At 44.3% G+C, this 21,648-nt stretch overlaps 1 protein-coding gene across 11 annotated transcripts in view; it reads right to left on the bottom strand.

Annotated features, from left to right (window-relative positions):
* The window catches only part of LOC121572312 (R3H domain-containing protein 1), a 53,746-nt gene that overhangs the window by 31,870 nt on the left and 228 nt on the right, over positions 1-21,648 (bottom strand). For 8 of the 11 annotated variants that reach the window (XM_041884374.2, XM_041884370.2, XM_041884371.2 and 5 more), the window contains exons 2-4: positions 9,317-9,546; positions 3,019-3,310; positions 771-812 (exon numbers count right to left, since the gene is read on the bottom strand). In XM_041884374.2, the coding sequence (XP_041740308.2) occupies positions 771-812; positions 3,019-3,258 (282 nt within the window). In that variant the 5' untranslated portion in view covers positions 3,259-3,310; positions 9,317-9,546. Of the gene's footprint in view, positions 1-770; positions 813-3,018; positions 3,311-9,316; positions 9,547-16,373; positions 16,851-21,648 lie in introns of those variants that run through there. The other 3 variants (XM_041884367.2, XM_041884365.2, XM_041884366.2) reach the window with 2 other exon arrangements.

Raw genomic sequence — 21,648 nt, 5'->3', positions numbered from 1 at the left:
TGCCTTTAACTTAAAAGCTGCATCATATGCATTTCTACGTTTGTTTTCCATAATGAGGGTTTGTGCATGAAAATTTCCTTTGCACAAACTGTCTCGCTCTCGTAATGTCTGTCTGTCTTGCTCTCGTTCTGTCTCTCGTTCTGTCTCTCGTACCACTCTCGGTTCCACTTTTACTTTTGCGCGCTACCTGTCTCACTCTTTTCCGGCCTCCAGCTTTTCCTGCTGGAGCCCGCCGCTTAAAGGTGGAGGGCGCGGACCGGTCATAAAGCCCATAGAGTTAAAGTTGGTGGACTGTAACCTGTAAAATCCATAGATTTAGGAGGTCTTCTAGTGGCTGTTAGCTGTAAAAATCCATAGATTTAGGAGGTCTTCTAGTGGCTGTTAGCTGTAAAAATCCATAGATTTAGGAGGTCTTCTAGTGGCTGTTAGCTGTAAAAATCCATAGATTAGCCGCACCGTTATATAAGCCGCAGGGTTGAAAAATTGGAAAAAAGTCGCGGCTTATAGTCCGAAAATTACGGTAGTAAAGAACTCCCCTCACCTGGTTGTCTAGGGCTTAATTGAAAGGAAAACCAAAAACCCTCAGACACTAGGCCCTCCATAGAATGAGTTTGACCCCCCTCACTTGTTCACTACAGAACAAGAACTAAGTCAACAGCAGGCAAATATATAAGAAGACATATTGGATAAATCAGTCTTCTCAGCAGAACCACTTGAGATGAAATGATAATGTATGTGGTGTCAAGCATCATGCTAGTCCCTGGCTGTACCTTAGAACGCCTCACTGGCTGGCCAGCTGATAGAGTGTGTTGCTGTCCAAAACAGACCACAAAAAGGTGGAGTTTAGCTAACAAAACTACAACGTTAAATAATATTGCGGTCCAGGTCCAGAACAACAGGAAGAAAGGCTGAATACATACATGTGATACATATCGGACGTCAATGTACACCCCTACTGAAGAGCTTGGCCAATCAATATAGGCATGTGACAAAACATCCAATTATACAGGAGGAGCCCTTTATAGGCCGAGATGAATTGTCACCCTAGTGATTCAAACACCTTCCTGTCTGTGAGAAATTAGACCCAGACTTCTGTCTGACTACCATGTACATTTGACTTAATTTTCTCTCAGATCATTTTCACATTTTTCTCTCTCAGACCCATTTTCCTGTCATTTTCCTAGAGCAAAGACCAGTGTTCTGAGGTTGGAGGAGAACAGGAGGCAGTGGGGGGGGGGGGCAGCTCATTGCCTCTGATCTTCACACACCATCGGCGCGTGTTCGTGTGTGTGTTCTGAGTGCGTGCATGCGTGCGTGCACAGGGAGAGGTCCTAGGGAGTCAGAGGCGAAGGCTGTGTCTGATTTAGACAGAACGGCTGGCAGGCCCCATGCTCCTCTCAGTCTGTACACACACAGACACTTCTCTTGCTCCTGTCCTCTATAACCAACCAAAGGACATTTCCTTTCCCCGCTGCGCTGGAGGGTTAGATAACATTAATGAAATAAAGATTGAAACGGACCGTTCCCATTTCCAGGCATGTGTATGACCTGTAGGGACAGTGAGTGGTGTGTGTGTTGGTAGTTGTGACAGCACTGGTAGACCAGCTAATTGAAGAGGACAGTAAGGAAATGAACAATGAGAGAGAAGAAAACGCTGACATCAGCACTACAAGGTACCTGGCCTGAGAGAGAGAACATGGCAGGGGCAGATGGTGGCAAAGTCACAGAGGACACGCACACACCACTCCCTCTCTGCCCATCCGGCACCCATTCAGTCTCTCTCTCTCCTGACACACAGGAAGTTTGTAGATAAGCCAGGATTTGAGATCAAGATTATCTGGATTCTTCAGTCTGGCTGCGTCTCCAGCCACCGTCAAGGTCGGTCAGTTTTACTTGTCCTGCTTCCCATTTATACTCCTGCCTGTCTGCATTACCTCCAACTCTGAGACAATACCCTGTCTGCAGCCTGTCAGCATTACCTCCAACCCTGAGACAATACCCTGTCTGCTGCCTGTCTGCATTACCTCCAACTCTGAGACAATACCCTGTCTGCTGCCTGTCTGCATTACCTCCAACTCTGAGACAATACCCTGTCTGCTGCCTGTCTGCATTACCTCCAACCCTGATACAATACCCTGTCTGCTGCCTGTCAGCATTACCTCCAACCCTGATACAATACCCTGTCTGCTGCCTGTCAGCATTACCTCCAACCCTGAGACAATACCCTCTCTGCTGCCTGTCAGCATTACCTCCAACCCTGAGACAATACCCTGTCTGCAGCCTGTCAGCATTGCCTCCAACCCTGAGACAATACCCTGTCTGCTGCCTGTCAGCATTACCTCCAACCCTGAGACAATACCCTGTCTGCTGCCTGTCAGCATTACCTCCAACCCTGAGACAATACCCTGTCTGCTGCCTGTCAGCATTACCTCCAACCCTGAGACAATACCCTGTCTGCTGCCTGTCAGCATTACCTCCAACCCTGAGACAATACCCTGTCTGCTGCCTGTCAGCATTACCTCCAACCCTGAGACAATACCCTGTCTGCTGCCTGTCAGCATTACCTCCAACCCTGAGACAATACCCTGTCTGCTGCCTGTCAGCATTACCTCCAACCCTGAGACAATACCCTGTCTGCTGCCTGTCAGCATTACCTCCAACCCTGAGACAATACCCTGTCTGCTGCCTGTCAGCATTACCTCCAATCCTAAAACAAAGGAATGTTTTGCTGCACTGTATCAGCACAGCTTCTTCCACCAATTTCTTCATGATTGTTTTATCTGATACGTTACAGTATTTACATGACTGTAAACAGAGTTCACATTGAGCATGAGCTCAATTCCATTACCATATTTAAATGATATTACCATATTTAAATTATATTACCATATTTCTATTTTTTTACCAGAGTCGTAGTAAAACAAGTTCAAATTGTGGATGTGATATAATGGAAAACTGATCTCATTGGTCCACACTAAAAGGCTCTGTTTGTGTGTTTGTTTACACCAGTGTGTTTACCTGTGAGGTTTCCCTCTTGTTGTCACAGCAGCTTTGGTCTTGGTGACCGGTCACATTGTGTTCCAGCACCAGTCTCCCAGACTGTTTGTGTTGCTCCTTCACACCGTTAAGGCTAATGTCTGCTCCAGGCGTTGTGGTGGAGTCTGCTGCCTCCAGCTCCACTCCAGCCTCACAAACCTTCATGGTCTCAGTGTCAGTCCTACTGATGTCCTTTACAGTAACAGGATCAGACATCCTCATCAGACGCACAGCTTACAGAGAGTCTCTATACAACACTGCTGTTACTGGGGACCTGGGGATGGAGAGAGAGACACAGACAAAGAGAGAGAGACAGACAAAGAGACAGAGACAGAGAGAGAGACAGAGAGAGAGACACAGAGAGGATGGAGAGAGACTGGGATTTTACTAATCAAAATGCAAATCATTTCTCATTAGAGCTACATCAAAAGACATCTTACACCTACAGTCAGAGAATAGAGGAGAGAAAACATGGGCATTGAAATATCATGCATTTACAGAGAATAGAGGTGAGAAAACATGGGCATTGAAATATCATGCTTTTACAGAGAATAGAGGAGGTGAGAAAACATGGGCATTGAAATATCATGCATTTACAGAGAATAGAGGAGGTGAGAAAACATGGGCGCCAAAGGACCAAACCAAAGAGACATATTGTAAACGTCTCTATTAGTTAGAACATCTGAAATCGAATGACTTCTTTAATGGGACTAAGGCAGGGACACTGACGGCGGTGTTTTTTTGTAATAATGTGGCCTAATTATGCAGCAAGTCTCTCTTGCAGCAGCAGTATCATAGAGAAGAGGGGAGGGGAGGGTTAGGGAAGGAGACATCATAGAGAAGAGGGGAGGGTTAGGGAAGGAGACATCATCGAGAAGAGGGGAGGAGAGAGTTAGGGAAGGAGACATCATCGAGAAGAGGGGAGGAGAGAGTTAGGGAAGGAGACATCATAGAGAAGAGGGGAGGAGAGAGTTAGGGAAGGAGACATCATAGAGACGAGGGGAGGGTTAGGGAAGGAGACATCATAGAGAAGAGGGGAGGGGAGGGTTAGGGAAGGAGACATCATAGAGAAGAGGGGAGGGTTAGGGAAGGAGACATCATAGAGAAGATTAGAGGGGAGAGTTAGGGAAGGAGACATCATAGAGAAGATTAGAGGGGAGGGTTAGGGAAGGAGACATCATAGAGAAGAGGGGAGGGTTAGGGAAAGAGACATCATAGAGAAGTGGGGAGGGTTAGGGAAGGAGACATCAGAGAAGATTAGAGGGAAGGAGACATCATAGAGAGGAGAAGAGGTTTAGGGAAGGAGACATCATAGAGAAGTGGGGAGGGTTAGGGAAGGAGACATCAGAGAAGATTAGAGGGAAGGAGACATCATAGAGAGGAGAAGAGGGGAGGGTTAGGGAAGGAGACATCATAGAGAGGAGAAGAGGGGAGGGTTAGGGAAGGAGACATCTGGTTTATGAGAACTGTGATTAATGACTTAATTAGAGGTTGAGAGGCCCCATCTGATTCAGTCCCTGACATATTAACACTGTGGCTCCGTCTCAATTAGTCTTTCCTTGATTCCTTCTCAAACCCGATGGGGGAGAAGGTTCAAGTTTGGAAATGTGTCTTTTCTCAATTCCTCATGTCCGTCCTCCTTGCCTCCTTCTCAAAATGCATTGGAGGAGAAGGTCAGAGGGTAGGGACCAGTGTTTCCTCTGGGAAAATGTGTAGCAGTGGGGGGGGTCCCTCCTATAATTTTTATGTAGAAGGACTGAGGAGTTCAGTTCTGGTGACTTTTTAAAAGGACATTCTACTCCAAAATGAATTAAAATAAGTATGCTGACACCATCTAAAATAGAATTTCCACCTCCAGAAATTAGCCCACCTTCAGAAAATGGTAAAATGATTTATTACAATTATTTTAACATATTGGGCCATGTACAGTGTATAGCCTATTATCATGAATGCTATTAGCAATAAACATTATCACCTTTAGCCCAACTGATGCAGCAAAGTGCAAATAAATAGGCTGAAGCATGGGGTTGCCTATCTGCATTTACCCTATTGGGCTAATCATTAGCCAGATCTCAAATGTCATCTTTTAACTAGTTATTATCATATTGATGAATTTTATGTCACAGAAAAACTTGCATAAACACTGAATATAATGTATGCCTACCTGTTAGGGTAACTCACCACTCTGGGTAAAAAGCCCACTGCCTGTACATCTCACAGAAACCACTTCATGTCACAATTTTCCCCCCCCAACACTTTTCCTGGTTTCCACTAATCTTGCTCAACCAAAAATATGATCTGTCTCATCACAATTTTTTAAGTCATTCCAAAGAAATGATTTTGAGGTAGTGAGGCGTTTTACCCCAAGTCACCCTACAATTGACCGGTGTTACATTTAGCCCCACTCTCCCCTATGCACTTGCTGCTAATTGCAGAGCATTAACGTGCTTAACCATGCTTCTGCTAAAAAACCCGGTTTTAAAATAGAGTTGAGAAATAAAGTAGATATGGAAAACTGGGATTCCCCTCCTTTAACAAAAGCCATTAAAACTGCTGTTTTCGCGATTGCAATAATTGTTGTGCATTGACTGCTTCTCAGAATGCATGTTTCCCTTCCTGTGGCACTTATAACATGAATGCGCCACGAGAGTAATATTTATCTAGCAAATAGAACACAACAAGCCAACTAGGTAAATAGATCAACTATTCTACTATGGGGTTGTTAGATTTTTCTATTAATTACTCGTTTTGTTTGCTGAGGAAAAGTACATGTGGAATGTTGTAGCATCTTCAAAATGCGCTTCAGCAGAAATATTTTTTTCATGTTCCATCTTTTTTTTGTTGCGTGGCGGCAATACTTTTGCCGTGGCGCAGCACCACAGCAAAATGAGTGCAGCGGAAACACTGGGAGGGACCAATTCATTTGGAAGATAGAGGAATCACAGAAAGACACATTGAGAAAGAGCCTGTGAGACAGACAGTGCTATTGGAGGAGAGAGCTTGTGGCTATAGAAAAATAGCACTGACACCCTGGATTCCAGAATGTTCCAACGAGTGGAATGACTCCATGACTCTATTGGCCGCTCTATAGGTCGTTATGAATAAAACGTCACAATACGGTACAGAACGTTCGATTTGGCTGCTGGGGGTAAAGGAGACCACCAGCTCCGCTAAACCATTGACAACTATGTGCCGTTTAAGGGATTATTAAATAAATGTTGTAACTATTTGGTTGAAATATCGTCACCTCTTGAAGAGCATAGTCAGAACTACAAATGTCCCAGTATTCCACATTTAGCTTCATCATCAGAGTTATACAGCAAGTAACTGCATGCTTTTCATGACCAGTAAGTGTATCAATTGATCGTGTAATTTCAGATACGTGAGGGTAGCCTATCCATTTGGCATGTATCTAGCGAGCCAGTGTTTCTTGTAAATAGCACAATGGGAGAAAGCGGGAGCAGGTGAGTCCAGCTGTGTATTGACTTTCAATATAAAACGAGACCCCTGTCAACTGTTTTTCTTTTTTTCTTCAATAGTCATCATGAACACGCAACTATAGTTTTCCTTCACATAAAATACATTAGCGCAACACATTCGGCAGATAATAGTTTCATTGTCATCAGATGACGACAGAAGTGCAACACTATTTGGCTGGCAGCCATACAAGTAAATGAGCTTACAATGAAAAAGGCATTTTTATTTAAAAAAAACTATAAGCAGAAATTACCATAAGAAGCTTTTTAGATCTGCGTTTACAAAACACAGGAAGATATTTCTTATGAGTTTCATATTTTTTTCCTGCGTGAAAAACGAAGAATTCTGCATTAGGGCGACCCCTAAGTTTAACTTGCTCGTTATCTAAGTACGTGGCTGAATTAATAACGTCACGGGGCATCATATTGTGTTAGCTTTCTGCCATGTTTGAGAAGTCAAAACCCTTTGCATGAGTTATCTGTATACAGCTGCCACTGCAGCTTGATTCCCTTGTGTTTTCTCCTCTCTGTTCTGGGCCCATCTGCTCTGCTCCTATCTTCTCCGAGCAGAGCAGGCAGGTCCATTGCTCTTGTGACTCCACACAGACACAGTGTGTAAACAGTACTGTTCTTCCTTCAAACAAGCATTAGTCAAAACTGTGTTCATTTGCACAATGTCTCTCATTCACATGTAAATGTCCAAACTCAACAAAAATGACATTCTGTAGCTCCTACCTAAATATGTATAACTTTATGAGCTGGATTGCCTGCCTTCACAATTCGTTTATTTTAGTTTGCACTCATTAGCATATTTAGCTAGCAGCCTCCATGGAAATTTGCTGTTACTTGTGCTAATTTTGTTATTCTGATAGACGGCCAATATTCTTTTTTTGCGTTTTTGGCGCCCCCTTGTGTACTAAACCGATAATACCGTACATCCCGGTGGGAGAGGAGGACGGTATGAGGATATGAAAATCTGGAAACCGCCCAACCCTACTATATATGGCAAACAAATCAAACAATATTAGGATATAGCCATCTAGTTTATCCCCTGGAAGTTTGCTTGTTAACTAGCCATATTCACGTGATCTGTTGTTAGCTAGCTAGCCATATCGATGTGATCTGTTATTAGCTAGCTAGCTAGCCAATTTGACGTGGTCCATCAATCAATGTAGCCTATCATGTCTGTCAGCCGCAATCGTGATTAAACACTTATTAACAATGTTGAAAAGGGGAAAATGCTAGCCAACTTCGCTAGGTAGGCCTACGTTGGTTAGAGAAAAAAGTAGCCTACATTAGGTCTACCTATCACTATATGTATAGCCAACTGTTTATAACGGTAGCTTGCAAAGTAAACATTATCAGGTAACTTGCAAAGTAAACATGATCAGGTAGCTAGCAAAGTAAATATTATCAGATAACAGTACATCGGCAAATTCGCCCTTCTGCTGCTTGACAGGCAGAGCCCACAAAGGATGGGAAATTAACCTAAAACCACGTATACTTGTCAAGTATATTTCACTTATTTTATATCACTCAAATATCCAATTAATGGTGGCCAATATTGAGAGATATTGTGAGGCTACCCTCACATATCGGAAATTAGATGATCAATTGATGTTTACTGATCATGAAAAGCATGCAGTTACTTGATGTATAACTCTGATAGAGCTAAATGTGGAATAATTGAAAATGTGTAGGTCTGAATATGCTCTTCAAGAGGTGATGATATTACAACTAAATAGTTCAAATATATTTAACAATCCCTTGAAAACAGCACCTTACCTGTCCAAAATTGGATTCAGTAACGTAACTTTTGGATTACACAAACTCCGTAACGTAATCGGATTACTTTCGGATTACTTCCCCTTAATTTGTTTCATTAGTCCATTGTTGATATAGTCCCAAAATGTTTTGCATATAAGCAATACAATTTTCAAGATATAGAACTTCCAAAATACAGAAATATAGCAGGTATGATGCAAAATGTATCATACCGGCTTTTTGGAAAGGATCCATCAAACGCATTCGGTGTGTCATCATAGTGGTCTCTGACTTGTGGTCATCATTCGGTGTGTCATCATAGTGGTCTCTGACTTGTGGTCAGACTCGCTCAGGTGGAACAAATAAAATAACCTACACCTTTTTTCAATGCTGAATTGAATGTCACTGAGAAACCGAAAGGTGTCAAAATGCATTTCTTCGCAAACATCCTTTCCGGAATTTAAACGTAATCCAAGAAGTCATCTAGTTTTTCAAAAGTATCTAATCTGATTACAATATTTTAGCTGGTAACGTTACTGATTAATTCGTTTTTTGTAATTAGATTACATGTCATCCGTTACTCCAACCCTGCTCCTCTCACACCCATCTTCAAACCTTTACATGCTCTCTCCAATAACGAAAGGTATGTTTTTTTTGTTCTGCAGTGTGCAGTGCTATTTTAGTTTTTTTTACTGAATACTGAGTGGAAACTGACTGACAGGCAGATCAAAATGGTCACCTTGAAGAGCAATAACTATAACATTTACATTTGAGTCATTTAGCAGACGCTCTTATCCAGAGCGACTTACAGTTAGTATAACATCAGGCTGATCCCATCTATCAAGTTATTCCGGCACACAAATGTTATATTTTATATTAAAGTGCAGCTCTGCTGACTTGTAATATCTGTCAGTCTATCTTGACTAAAGTGATGGCAATGCTGTTTTTAATTTCCCCCGACCCCAAATGTACTTTGTGGCCAATGGCCTATGCTCCTTACAGGACCCAAGGGCTTAAGTCAAGTGAGTCAAGCTACTTACTGTGTGCTGCTGGTCCTGTGGTGGTGGTGACGTCCTACAGGGGGTGAGAAGGCTCTGGGTGCAGGCCTGCTCCACCACTGGTTTGTCACTGTAACGTCTAGTGCTGCTGAGCCTGTCGCTAACTCTGAGGGAGAGTCCCATGTCCTTAGCACCAGCTCGGAGTCGCTGGTGTCCAGATCTGAACGGCCTCGGTGGCACTGCCCTCCAAGCTGCTCATGGCCATCACAGACCTGTCACATGGAGGGAAGAGCGAGGTCAGAGGTCAGGACCCTTAGAGAACAGGGTTATAGGTTGCTGACAGTGACAGGGCTGACATGGACAGACAGAGTCCGGGGGATATCGAGTGGGAGAGAGAGTAGGAGAGAGAGGGAGAGAGGGAGAGAAAGAGAGAGAGAAAGCGATGCTGTGGCTGTGCATGCCTATGTGTAATACAGGATTCATCCATAAGAGCGATTGAGTGCATGGAGGGCTGTGGTAAACACACCCTGTCCTGCCAATTAGGTAAAACAGAGTAGCATTACATATTCAGGAATAACAGCTGTAATAAAAACAGGAGATTACATTTTTCAAATCAAAACCCTATGATATTTAGAATACCAATTTTGGAGTCGACATATCATTTCCCACATCGAAGCTTCACATGGAAGGTAACAGACGGGGCCTATAACAGATCTGCTTCTCCATCTTCAGTCAGAAGGGATCTACATCTCTAGCCTAATCCTCCTCCTAGTCCCAGAGCCCAGTGATATCTACCGGGCAGAGCGCCCGCCACAGTGAGCCCTAGTCCCAGAGCCCAGTGATATCTACCGGGCAGAGAGCCCGCCACAGTGAGCTCTCTCTGGCACCCAGTAGGTTGTCCTGGCTCGTCCTGTCTGCTGATCCCACACAGTCCTGTCTCCTGATCCCACACAGTCCTGTCTCCTGATCCCACACAGTCCTGTCTCCTGATCCCACACAGTCCTGTCTCCTGATTCCACACAGTCCTGTCGGGCCAGTGGGAAGGAGACCCATGCATGCTGCTAGATAAAAAGGTCAAGCGGTGGATTCCTGCTCACTTGATAATCCTTTTTCACCATACCTCACCGTGCCATGCCTCACCGTGCCATGCCTCACCGTGCCATGCCTCACCGTGCCATGCCTCACCGTGCCATGCCTCACCGTGCCATGCCTCACCGTGCATGCAGATCCCTGGTTTGACAGTAAACTGCAGACACTACTAGACCAAACCGTAGCCTCCAGTCTGGCAGTGAGCAGCAACACAAAGAGAGGTACGGAACTTCAAATGACTACAGTCAGCCCTAATAGCTGGTGATCAAACACCAGTAGAACTCAGCCAACCAACCAGACAGCAAGAGAGATTCTGGCCCCAGACACAAGCTGCATTAGGAGTCAGAGCTGTGCTGCACGGACAGGGAGGAACAGCAGGGCTGAGCTGGCCTCCGAGTTCAGGAGATCACTGTGTCAGTGTCAGTTCTGTGTCAGGGACAGTATGTGTGACACACGGGGGATGGGGTGTCAGGGACAGAGACAGGTGGCCTTATGGGTGCAGATGGAACACAGTGACACACACGCATGAATAAACACTGGCAGGCACAGACAGACCAGAAGTCCACACGTACACGAGAAAACACACACACTACAGCCCAGTAGAATCCTTCTGTCTCCTCCTGTTACTCAGCATCTCATCTGTATTTGACAGCCGAATATGAGGCTCTGAGTTGATCTGAGTGGTTGAACCTTAAAAGAGCCTCTTCACTCTCCCTTTAACTCTATTCCCAACGGTACAAACACACCCAGATCAGTACTGCCAGCAAGTGTGTGTGTGTGTGTGTGTGTCTGTGTGTGTGTGTGTGTGTGTAGAAGTGGTGAATAAGTGGCTGAGCCTTTTTCCACATTAAACTTTTCTGTCCATGGAAATGTATTCTCAAAAACCTACAATGAGGTCAAAAGGGCAGCTACTCTGCCAGCCAGCCAGCCAGGGGAATGGGAGCTAACTAATCATATGCCGGCTGTAAATGGACCACTCGATGACAATTATGTTAGCACAGCGAATAGGAAATTGCTCCTGTGGAATGCACAAGAGGCCATTCTGATTGCACGCACAGACAGGGCGGTCCACACCAGGCTTGGGCGGTACCTCCCCCCTGCCCATTCCCTCCCAAGTGCTGCAGAGAGAGAGACTCGCTCCCCCTCTCTCCCAGACTGTGTGTAGGAGGATGGAACACCACAAGAACAGAGAAAAGCAGCCAGCGCCATCCATCCATCCATCCATCCATCCATCCGTTATATACTCTGTAGGTAATAGACAGACACATCCTTGAGGCTGTCTTATCAAGCTCTACAGTCACACAGAAAACAATAACAGTGGGAAAGCATAGAGAGATCAATGTTTAGAGTCAACCAACCATCAATTCACAGGAATAGTAATACCTCTTACTTTAAGCCTAATAAATGACATTGATTCTCAGTGTGTTGAACTGGGTAAATAAACCCGTCCCCCAGCTCAGAGCGATTTCTGCTAATTGCTAATAAGGAGAGTTATTGACTAGAGAGAGCTGATGATAATGGAGACTAAAGCCCTCTGGGGTCTACAGTGCAGACTAAAGGTATTCATTTCGTCACTCGGACGCAAATTACAGGTATACCAACACATAAAATATCACCACCACCAGAGATGTATACGGGCTCTGAAATCCCTACCAAAACAGCCAACGTTATGTACTGTAAGCATATCTATTGTATGGGGGGGAACTGCGGATCACAGTCGTAGACTAACATAAAATATTACCACCAAAACATATAGCCTTCATGTGCTGTACAGCAACCCTAATGTACCTAAAAACAACGTATTAACCATTCCAGATCGATGACATGACAAGGTATTCCATGTATCACTCACTCAGTTTTAGGTAGACTAAAACATGTGCAGTACAGTAAAAGAATAACTGGTGATGTATTAACATACAGGCTCATCATACATTCATATAAAAAGAAGCAGCATTACACCTGCAGGTGTCATGGAAAGCCTTACCAAAAATTAACAGTCCCAGAAGACATTTAGGGAGAACGCGTACGGAATCACGGAATTCAGACATTAAAACAGAATTCAGCAATATTCAAAAATGTGTTTTACTTAGTAGGAAATCAACTAAATGTATTAAACTTAATAGAACATTTATTTGCCGAAGTTAATCATAAGACAAAGAACAAAATGCGTCAGTGATTCGTATTTACCTACAATGGCACAGGAATGCCCATGTCTGTGTGTGCGTGTATTTCTACACTTTGTAGATATGGAAAGGATTTCCCAAAAACCTTCAATTAAATGTTAACTACAAAGTAGCCTATGCCTACCTGGCAGAACGATATCATGATTATTGCATCAATCCGGTAGCCATTTGTTTTGCAAACTCTGCAATCACATTAGTGCTACAGAAACATCGCTAACCAACATCTTGCTGGTGCGCACTTGCATTAAAGGTTAACTACACAAAAAAATAAATGTATTCTATTTTTCCCAGACCTCAAATTGTCTCCTGATGTGGTTTATGCATTGTTTTGGACTTAGAACATCCAATTTTGTTGTTTTTCCATACAAATAAAAAAAATTATTGAGAGACAAAACCTGAAAACGGGGGAAAAACATGATGCTAAAAAATAAAAATAGATTTTATAGGGCCCTAGACATTTGTCATAGAATGCATGGATATGAATCATTGTAATGAGTTACTACGGCAATAATAATTACAACGGGAACACTAGCCTACTGTGCTCAATGAAAGGGTTATGAAAACACAGTGCCTTCAGAAAGTATTCACACCCCTTTACTTTTTCCACATTACGCGGTGCTACAGCCTAAATTTACAATTGGTTAAATTTAGATTTTTTGGTCACTGGCCTACACACAATACCCCATAATGTCAAAGTGGAAATACGTTTTTGGAAATTTTTACAAATTAATACAAAATTAAAAGCTGAAATATCTTGTGGCGATAAGTATTCAACCCCTTTGTTATGGCAAGCCTAAATAAGTTAATGAGTAAAAATGTGCTTAACAAGTCACATAAGTTGCATGGACTCACTGTGTGCAATAGTGTTTAACATGATTTTTGAATGACTACCTCATCTCTGTACCCCACACATACAGATAATTGTAAGGTCCCTCAGTCGAACAGTGAATTTCAAACACTGATTCAACCACAAAGACCAGGGAGGTTTTCCAATGCCTCGCAAAGCAGGGCAACTATTGGTAAATGGGTAAAAATAAAAATTAAATAAGACATTGAATATCCCTTTGAGCATGGTGAAATTATTACACATTGGAATGTTGTATCAACACACTACAAAGACACAGGCGTCCTTCCTAACTCGCTCAGGGATTTCACCATGAGGCCAATGGTCTTTAAAACAGAGTTGAATGGCTGTGATAGGAGAAAACTGAGGATGGATCAATAACATTGTAGTTTCTCCACAATACTAACCTAATTGACAGAGTGAAAAAAACACCAGTAAAAATACAAAATATTCCAAAACATGCATCCTGTTTGCAACAAGGCACTAAGTAATACTTCAACAAAAAAATGGCAAAGACATTGACTTTTTGTCCTGAATAAAAAAGTGTTATGTTTGGGGCAAATCCAATACAAAACATTACTGATTACCACTCTCCGTATTTTCAAGCATAGTGGTGGCTGCATCATGTTACGGGTATGCTTGTAATCGTTCAGGACTGGGGAGTTTTTCAGGATAAAAACATTAAAACAGAATAGAGCTAAGCACAGGCAAAATCCTAGAGGAAAACCTGGTTCAATCTGCTTTCCACCAGACACTGGGAGATGAATTCACCTTTCAGCAGGATAATAACCTAAAACAAGTTGACTCAAATCTGCTTGAAAATCTATGGCAAGAAGTGAAAATGGTTGTCTAGCAATGATAAACAACCAATTTTACAGAGCTTGAATAATTTTTTAATGAATAAATTGGGCAAATGTTGCACAATCCAGGCGTGGAAAGCTCTTCGAGACTTACCCAGAAAGACTCACAGCTGTCATCGCTGCCAAAGGTGCTTCTATAAAGTATTGACTCAGGGGTGTGAATACATAAGTAAATTAGATATTTCTGTATTTTATTTAAAATAAATTTGCTGACATTCCTAAAAACATGTTTTCACTTTGTCATTATGGGGTATTGCGTGTAATGGGTGAGGAAAAAAAATATTTAATTCATTTTGAATTCAGGCTGTAACAAAATGTGGAATAAGTCAAGGGGTATGAATACTTCCCGAAGGCACTGTACATCACACTAGTGGAGTCACTCAGTCATTAAAAACCCATTTGTAACAACAGAAACACCTGCAGAAACAAATACTGAGGAGCAGAAATGCTAGCTGTGCAGAGACAATTCAATACAAGCCTCTTAATGGCTTATCTATTGTAATTAGTGTACTGGTGAAAGAAAGCCACGCCAAGACACAACGGTAATCAGAACACGGCCCCTGTTCACCAACACATTGCAGTGTTTCCCCTAGGATTCTTTTCAGCAGCGGTGGCAAAGTGTCATGATATTTTGGGAATTGTTGATTCTCCCTGACTGTCTAGTTTTTATTTAGGTGATTGTTAGTTCTCAAAGATAATCTTATTTTAAAATATATTGTTCCATTATCTTTTCTACATACTTTACATCTGCTAAATTAATATTCACCAACACACTGAACACAGTCTACAGATCCCCTGTTCACCAACACACTGAACACAGTCTACAGATCCCCTGTTCACCAACACACTCAACACAGTCTACAGATCCCCTGTTCACCAACACACTGAACACAGCCTACAGATCCCCTGTTCACCAACACACTGAACACAGTCTACAGATCCCCTGTTCACCAACACACTGAACACAGCCTACAGATCCCCTGTTCACCAACACACTGAACACAGTCTACAGATCCCCTGTTCACCAACACACTGAACACAGCCTACAGATCCCCTGTTCACCAACACACTGAACACAGTCTACAGATCCCCTGTTCACCAACACACTGAACACAGTCTACAGATCCCCTGTTCACCAACACACTGAACACAGTCTACAGATCCCCTGTTCACCAACACACTGAACACAGTCTACAGATCCCCTGTTCACCAACACACTGAACACAGTCTACAGATCCCCTGTTCACCAACACACTGAACACAGCCTACAGATCCCCTGTTCACCAACACACTGAACACAGTCTACAGATCCCCTGTTCACCAACACACTGAACACAGCCTACAGATCCCCTGTTCACCAACACACTGAACACAGTCTACAGATCCCCTGTTCACCAACACACTGAACACAGTCTACAGATCCCCTGTTCACCAACACACTGAACACAGTCTACAGATCCCCTGTTCACCAACACACTGAACACAGCCTACAGATCCCCTGTTCACCAACACACTGAACACAGCCTACAGATCCCCTGTTCACCAACACACTGAACACAGTCTACAGATCCCCTGTTCACCAACACACTGAACACAGCCTACAGATCCCCTGTTCACCAACACACTGAACACAGTCTACAGATCCCCTGTTCACCAACACACTGAACACAGTCTACAGATCCCCTGTTCACCAACACACTGAACACAGTCTACAGATCCCCTGTTCACCAACACACTGAACACAGCCCTGCTGCGCATCCTCTTGGAAACCATGTAGCCTAAATGGTAAACGACATTCAGAACTGTATCTTATAACACATTGTAGAAGACTGCTGTGGTTTTATTGTGGTAGTATATAGGCTCAAAGGATAATATTGAAAAGATAACCACGAAAAAAAAAATCTACAATAAATCACTGCTTTCAAAATGAAGCTCAACGTCTAAGACACTAACGGACAGATGATCGAGAACCCGGCACAATGTCTGAATGATTCAAGTCTGAAAAGGCTACTAAAAGCCTTAGTAGGTATCATCTGGCACTTGAACCATTACTCTTGACTTTCCAATGTGCTCCTTCCTTCACCAAATACAAACTCTTTGGTAAGGACAGAACCAGGACCTACCTGCCACATAGTAGCCCTCCTTATGTTCATTGCAAGCTGCTGGAGTTGTCCATAGTACCCAAGGCAGCATTGGTTGAGGAGGACGTAGCTGCTCGGAGCGACTCACTCCCTGCAGTAGCCTCACAGCCTCCTATCGTCGTGGGTTGGTGTGTGTGCGCGCGAGTCCACCTGCCAGAGCCCCTCAGTAGGCGCCCGACAGAGTCACTGACTCGCCCCAGCCTCAGAGATAGCAACAAATCAACAGCTGGTCCCTGTGATGTCAGCTCCAGTGCAGCCACTCACAGCGCACCGCCCCGCTGCACCCAGGCAGAGAGGCAGGCAGGAAGCACATCTCAGAGGAGCGCGCAGCTGAGGAGGCTAAATTGGGCACTTTCTTCATTAGCGATTCTGCTGCCCTGCCATGCGCTTACACCAGAGGAGGGAGGCGAGGGACAGAGAGGCGAGAGAGAGGAGGGGGACAGAGAGGCAAGAGAGAGAGAGGGGAGGGGGACAGAGGCGAGAAAGAGAGAGAGAGGAGGGGGACAGAGGCGAGAAAGAGAGAGAGAGAGGAGGGGGACAGAGAGGCGCGAAAGAGAGAGGGGGGGACAGAGGCGAGAGAGAGAGAGAGGGGGACAGAGAGGCGCGAAAGAGAGAGGGGGGGACAGAGGCGAGAGAGAGAGAGAGGGGGACAGAGAGGCGCAAAAGAGAGAGGGGGGGACAGAGGCGAGAGAGAGAGAGAGGGGGACAGAGAGGCGAGAGAGAGAGGAGGGGGACAGAGAGGCGAGAGAGGAGGGGGACAGAGAGGCGAGAGAGGAGGGGGACAGAGAGGCGAGAGAGAGGAGGGGAACAGAGAAGCGCGAAAGAGAGAGAGGGGGACAGAGAGGCGAGAGAGAGAGAGGGGGACAGAGAGGCGAGAGAGAGGAGGGGAACAGAGAGGCGCGAAAGAGAGAGAGGGGGACAGAGAGGCGAGAGAGAGAGACAGAGAGGCGAGAGAGAGATACAGAGAGGCGAGAGAGAGGGACAGAGAGGCTAGAGGCGAGAAAGAGAGAGAGAGGAGGGGGACAGAGAGGCGCGAAAGAGAGAGAGGGGGACAGAGGCGAGAGAGAGAGAGTAGGGGGACAGAGAGGCGAGAGAGAGAGAGTAGGGGGACAGAGAGGCGAGAGAGAGAGGGGGACAGAGAGGCGAGAGAGAGGGACAGAGGCGAGAGAGAGGGACAGAGAGGCGAGAGAGAGGGACAGAGAGGCGAGAGAGAGGGACAGAGAGGCGAGAGAGAGGGACAGAGAGGCGAGAGAGAGGGACAGAGAGGCGAGAGAGAGGGACAGAGAGAGAGAGGGACAGAGAGAGAGAGGGAGAGAGAGAGGGACAGAGGCGAGAGAGAGGGACAGAGAGGCGAGAGAGAGGGACAGAGGCGAGAGAGAGGGACAGAGGCGAGAGAGAGGGACAGAGGCGAGAGAGAGGGACAGAGGCGAGAGAGAGGGACAGAGGCAAGAGAGAGGGACAGAGTGGCGAGAGAGAGGCAGAGAGAGAGGGACAGAGAGGCGAGAGAGAGAGAGGCAGAGAGAGAGGGACAGAGAGGCGAGAGAGAGAGAGAGAGGCAGAGAGAGAGAGAGAGAGAGAGAGGGACAGAGAGGCGAGAGAGAGGGACAGAGAGGCGAGAGAGAGGGACAGAGAGGCAAGAGAGAGGGACAGAGAGGCGAGAGAGAGAGAGAGGGACAGAGAGGTGAGAGAGAGGGACAGAGAGGAGAGAGAGAGGGACAGAGAGAGGAGAGGGGGACAGAGAGAGGAGAGAGAGCGAGAGGGACAGAGAGGAGAGAGAGGGACAGAGAGGAGAGAGAGAGAGAGAGAGAGAGAGAGAGAGAGAGACAGGAGGGGCGTCTGTCTCTCCATATACAGCAATGAGAGAACAGGACAAACCATGCACCATGGGAGAAGATGGATGGCCAATGAGAGAACAGGACACACCATGGGAGGGGGTAGATGTCCAATGAAAGGACAGGCTGTTCAAAGTGGACCTTGCCCATTACAGTTGGGTATTTTTCAACCAGACGGAGACAAGACACAAGACTGCTCCAACCAACTAGGGCTGAGCAATATGGCCCAAATATCATATTATGGTACTTCAAAAAAAAAAAAAATACAATTTCTAAATTTGCTTTATGAGTAGTGCGTGACCCTAGGGTGGCAACACATACATTCTAAGTGATTTCAATGGGTCTTTCTCCATTCTGATTATTTAACACTGTTCAATTCAACTTCAACTAAAAATAATTCTCAGCATTTTCATACATTTCTGCATTTCCTGTACTCATTTCAGATCATTTCCACACTGCCACCTAGGGCTGCATGATATAGGCTAACAATCTAGGCCTTATTTTTAACCAAATGTTGCAATTGTGATTTGACTCACGATTTAGAGCAAAACACTTGTGACCCGTTGGAATCATGGAAATAGAATGAATATTCTAATTCTATAATTAGAATATAATAGTGGCCACTTTGAATACAGTGTAGTTTGACATGACGACGAATGAAAATGCCAGGGAGGAGTTATTGTGACAGGGTAGGAACCAAAGTGTTGATAAGTGTTTCCTAGGGGACCCTATAATATTTTCCTCTTTGATTTAGAAGATACTGTTGCAAAAACATGCTGATTTAGGTCTAACCCATCACTGGTAGTATCAGGGCTGTATAGCTAATTACATTTGCTCTGACTCAGTACATTTATTAGCTAGCCAGCTAACTAGCGATTAGCGGCAAACAAGATTTAGGCACAACTTGCTAAGACAAACTAGCTGTTTGCAGATGTAACAAACACTAACTAATTGTGTAATTATAGAACAATAGTGGATTTATATTAAGAAGCAAAGTGAAAACAGCATCGTCGTCATCAACATTGTTGCATGTTCTGCATTGACCATGCAGACTGAAGGTAAAGTTAAAAACCCAAACCTCTCCCTGTCCCTTAGCAACAGAAGCTGGTGACAACTGATCTGATCACAAGTTCAACTGTAGTAGCTACGCCACCAACGCGGTCACTGAATCTCATAAACCCAACAGCCTAGCAAACAGCCAGTGGTCTCCTTTTATTAACATCATCGAGAAACAAAGAGAAACAACGACGTCTGTCTCACTATCATGAGGAGAAAGTTGGATAGGAACATAAAGCATTTAGGGTACAATTTTATCATGACCCCCTCCCCCCCACACACAAATGCACACGCACGCTTGCGCACACACACACCTGAGGAATTGACTTAGTTATTACATTTCTTCAGTAGAAGTTACACAGCGTCAGGCTATTCAATATTCTGAATTTACACCCCTAATTTGGACATAAATCAAGAGTTGTGTCACTGCACTCCTAACAGTAGAGCCTCTAGCTCTGAAAGCAGAATCATTGAGCCTTGTCTCAGAATTATTAATGGCAGCACTAGACAACAAGGATAGATAGTTAATAACTCAGGCAGGAGGTAGGAAGTGTGCCTCCTTGACATTATAAATAGATATGAAAATACAATACGGCAGTGAAAGTTATAAAACTGTAGCCTAGAATAAGTCTGGACTCTCAAACCAAGATATAGCCCTAATGTTTACAGAAAGAAATAACTACTCATCAAAAAAAAACAGTGGGGTTCTGCATCTTAGCTATTGGCTAACTGGAGCGTTTCCTCTTTGATTAGTGAACTCCAAAGCCAGACAAAAAAGGGACCACCATTTCTACAAAACTGAGGCGTCTCAGCAACGCTTCATACATTAGCCTATTAGGCGTTCTAATTTGCTGTGAGAAGTGACGGATGTGCTTAGATAGGATATATTTCCCCACCACAGAATGCCCACCAAGTTCTCAATTTATGGCAATAGCATAACACAATCCTAATGAGCCTCCCTTGGGTCGACAGACAGCAGGGGAACTCTCCTGTAGTAGACTAGTAAGCATCGCTGCGTCCTCATTATAGAAGAGGTAGGAAAGATACTGAGCTGACAAGATGACACCTATTGTGGTCCTCTGTAGCTCAATTGGTAGAACATGGCGCTTGTAACACCAGGGTAGTGGGTTCGATCCCCGGGACCACCCATACGTAAAAATGTATGCGCACATGACTGTAAGTCGCTTTGGATAAAAGCGTCTGCTAAATGGCATATTATTATTATTATTTACTCTAGTAGAACAAAACACACTTCATCATGCCAGCCAAGCCAATGGTAGGCACCATAACTACTGTAGGAAGGCCTGCATAGTGAGATACCAGCAAATTGAGCAAATGTAAATCGGCAATCAAATTACACGTTATTGGTGGCCTGATAGTGATTCAAAGTTACTACTTTAGGCTACATTCACCACTTTAGAATGAAAGTCTGAAGACGAGCCCTGTCAATGACCGTTCTTTCAGCACCTCATCCTGTCTGACAAGAGGAATAGCACGCGATATGAGGACTGCTGAACATGATACATGAAGAGAAGGGTCATGCAGAATATGTCAAACACAATTAGCCCAAATAGCTAGTGGGGCTTTAGCGTCATGGTCATGACATGCCTTGAATTAAGATGGTGTCCATGCTCCAAATATGAACTGACAAATTGCACCAGAACTCAAGGACTATGTGAAGGAGTGTTCTGTGTGTGTATTGTGAAAGGGTTAGAGAACTGCGGTGGAAGGACACCTCTTGTGGATGGTCTCAATAGGTACCTCGGTCTGGGGAGCAACGTTGTTCTCTCCACCATCTTAGCATGCTATTTATTCTCGCCTTGATTGATACAGGCTGGTGAACGTGAACAATTGCCAAGTAATACTGGGCTGCCATTAGCGGACAGCTAGCGCGCTAATAAAAAGTTACTCCAAAGGCACAAATTGCAGGATATAACGTTAGTGTTCTTTAGGTCTACTAACTAGAGAGCTAGCTAGAACAGTGTTATACCACCTATTTCAAACATTCATATTTAGTTTGTACAGAGGTATCATTCCTGCATGCCTAAAATGCATACCTAACTAGCTAGTTACCAGTGTTAACTACAGCGAGTTTGCAAAGCATTGATCAGGCAAACGAGGCCTTACTTCGCAGCCCTACCGAGGAAGCTATGTAGCTAATCACGATAAATGATAGCTATTTTAGCTAGCTCGTTAACAATGACTTGTTTGTATTGTTGCCATCCAAACACAACTATCTTATTATAGCTAACTTGGATACATATCTTGCCTGTGTCAAGTTTAACTTTGAATTCCTTTGAGTTTAGCTAGCTAGCCATCAAGCTAACTAGCTAGTCAGCTAACGTAGCCCTTTAGCTCAACAAATGATT

The sequence above is a fragment of the Coregonus clupeaformis genome, chromosome 30, assembly GCF_020615455.1.
Source record: "Coregonus clupeaformis isolate EN_2021a chromosome 30, ASM2061545v1, whole genome shotgun sequence".
NCBI classification, from domain to species: Eukaryota; Metazoa; Chordata; class Actinopteri; order Salmoniformes; family Salmonidae; genus Coregonus; species Coregonus clupeaformis.
The sequence above is the reverse complement of the archived record's forward strand: the minus strand, read 5'-3'. Positions and strand labels throughout refer to the sequence as shown.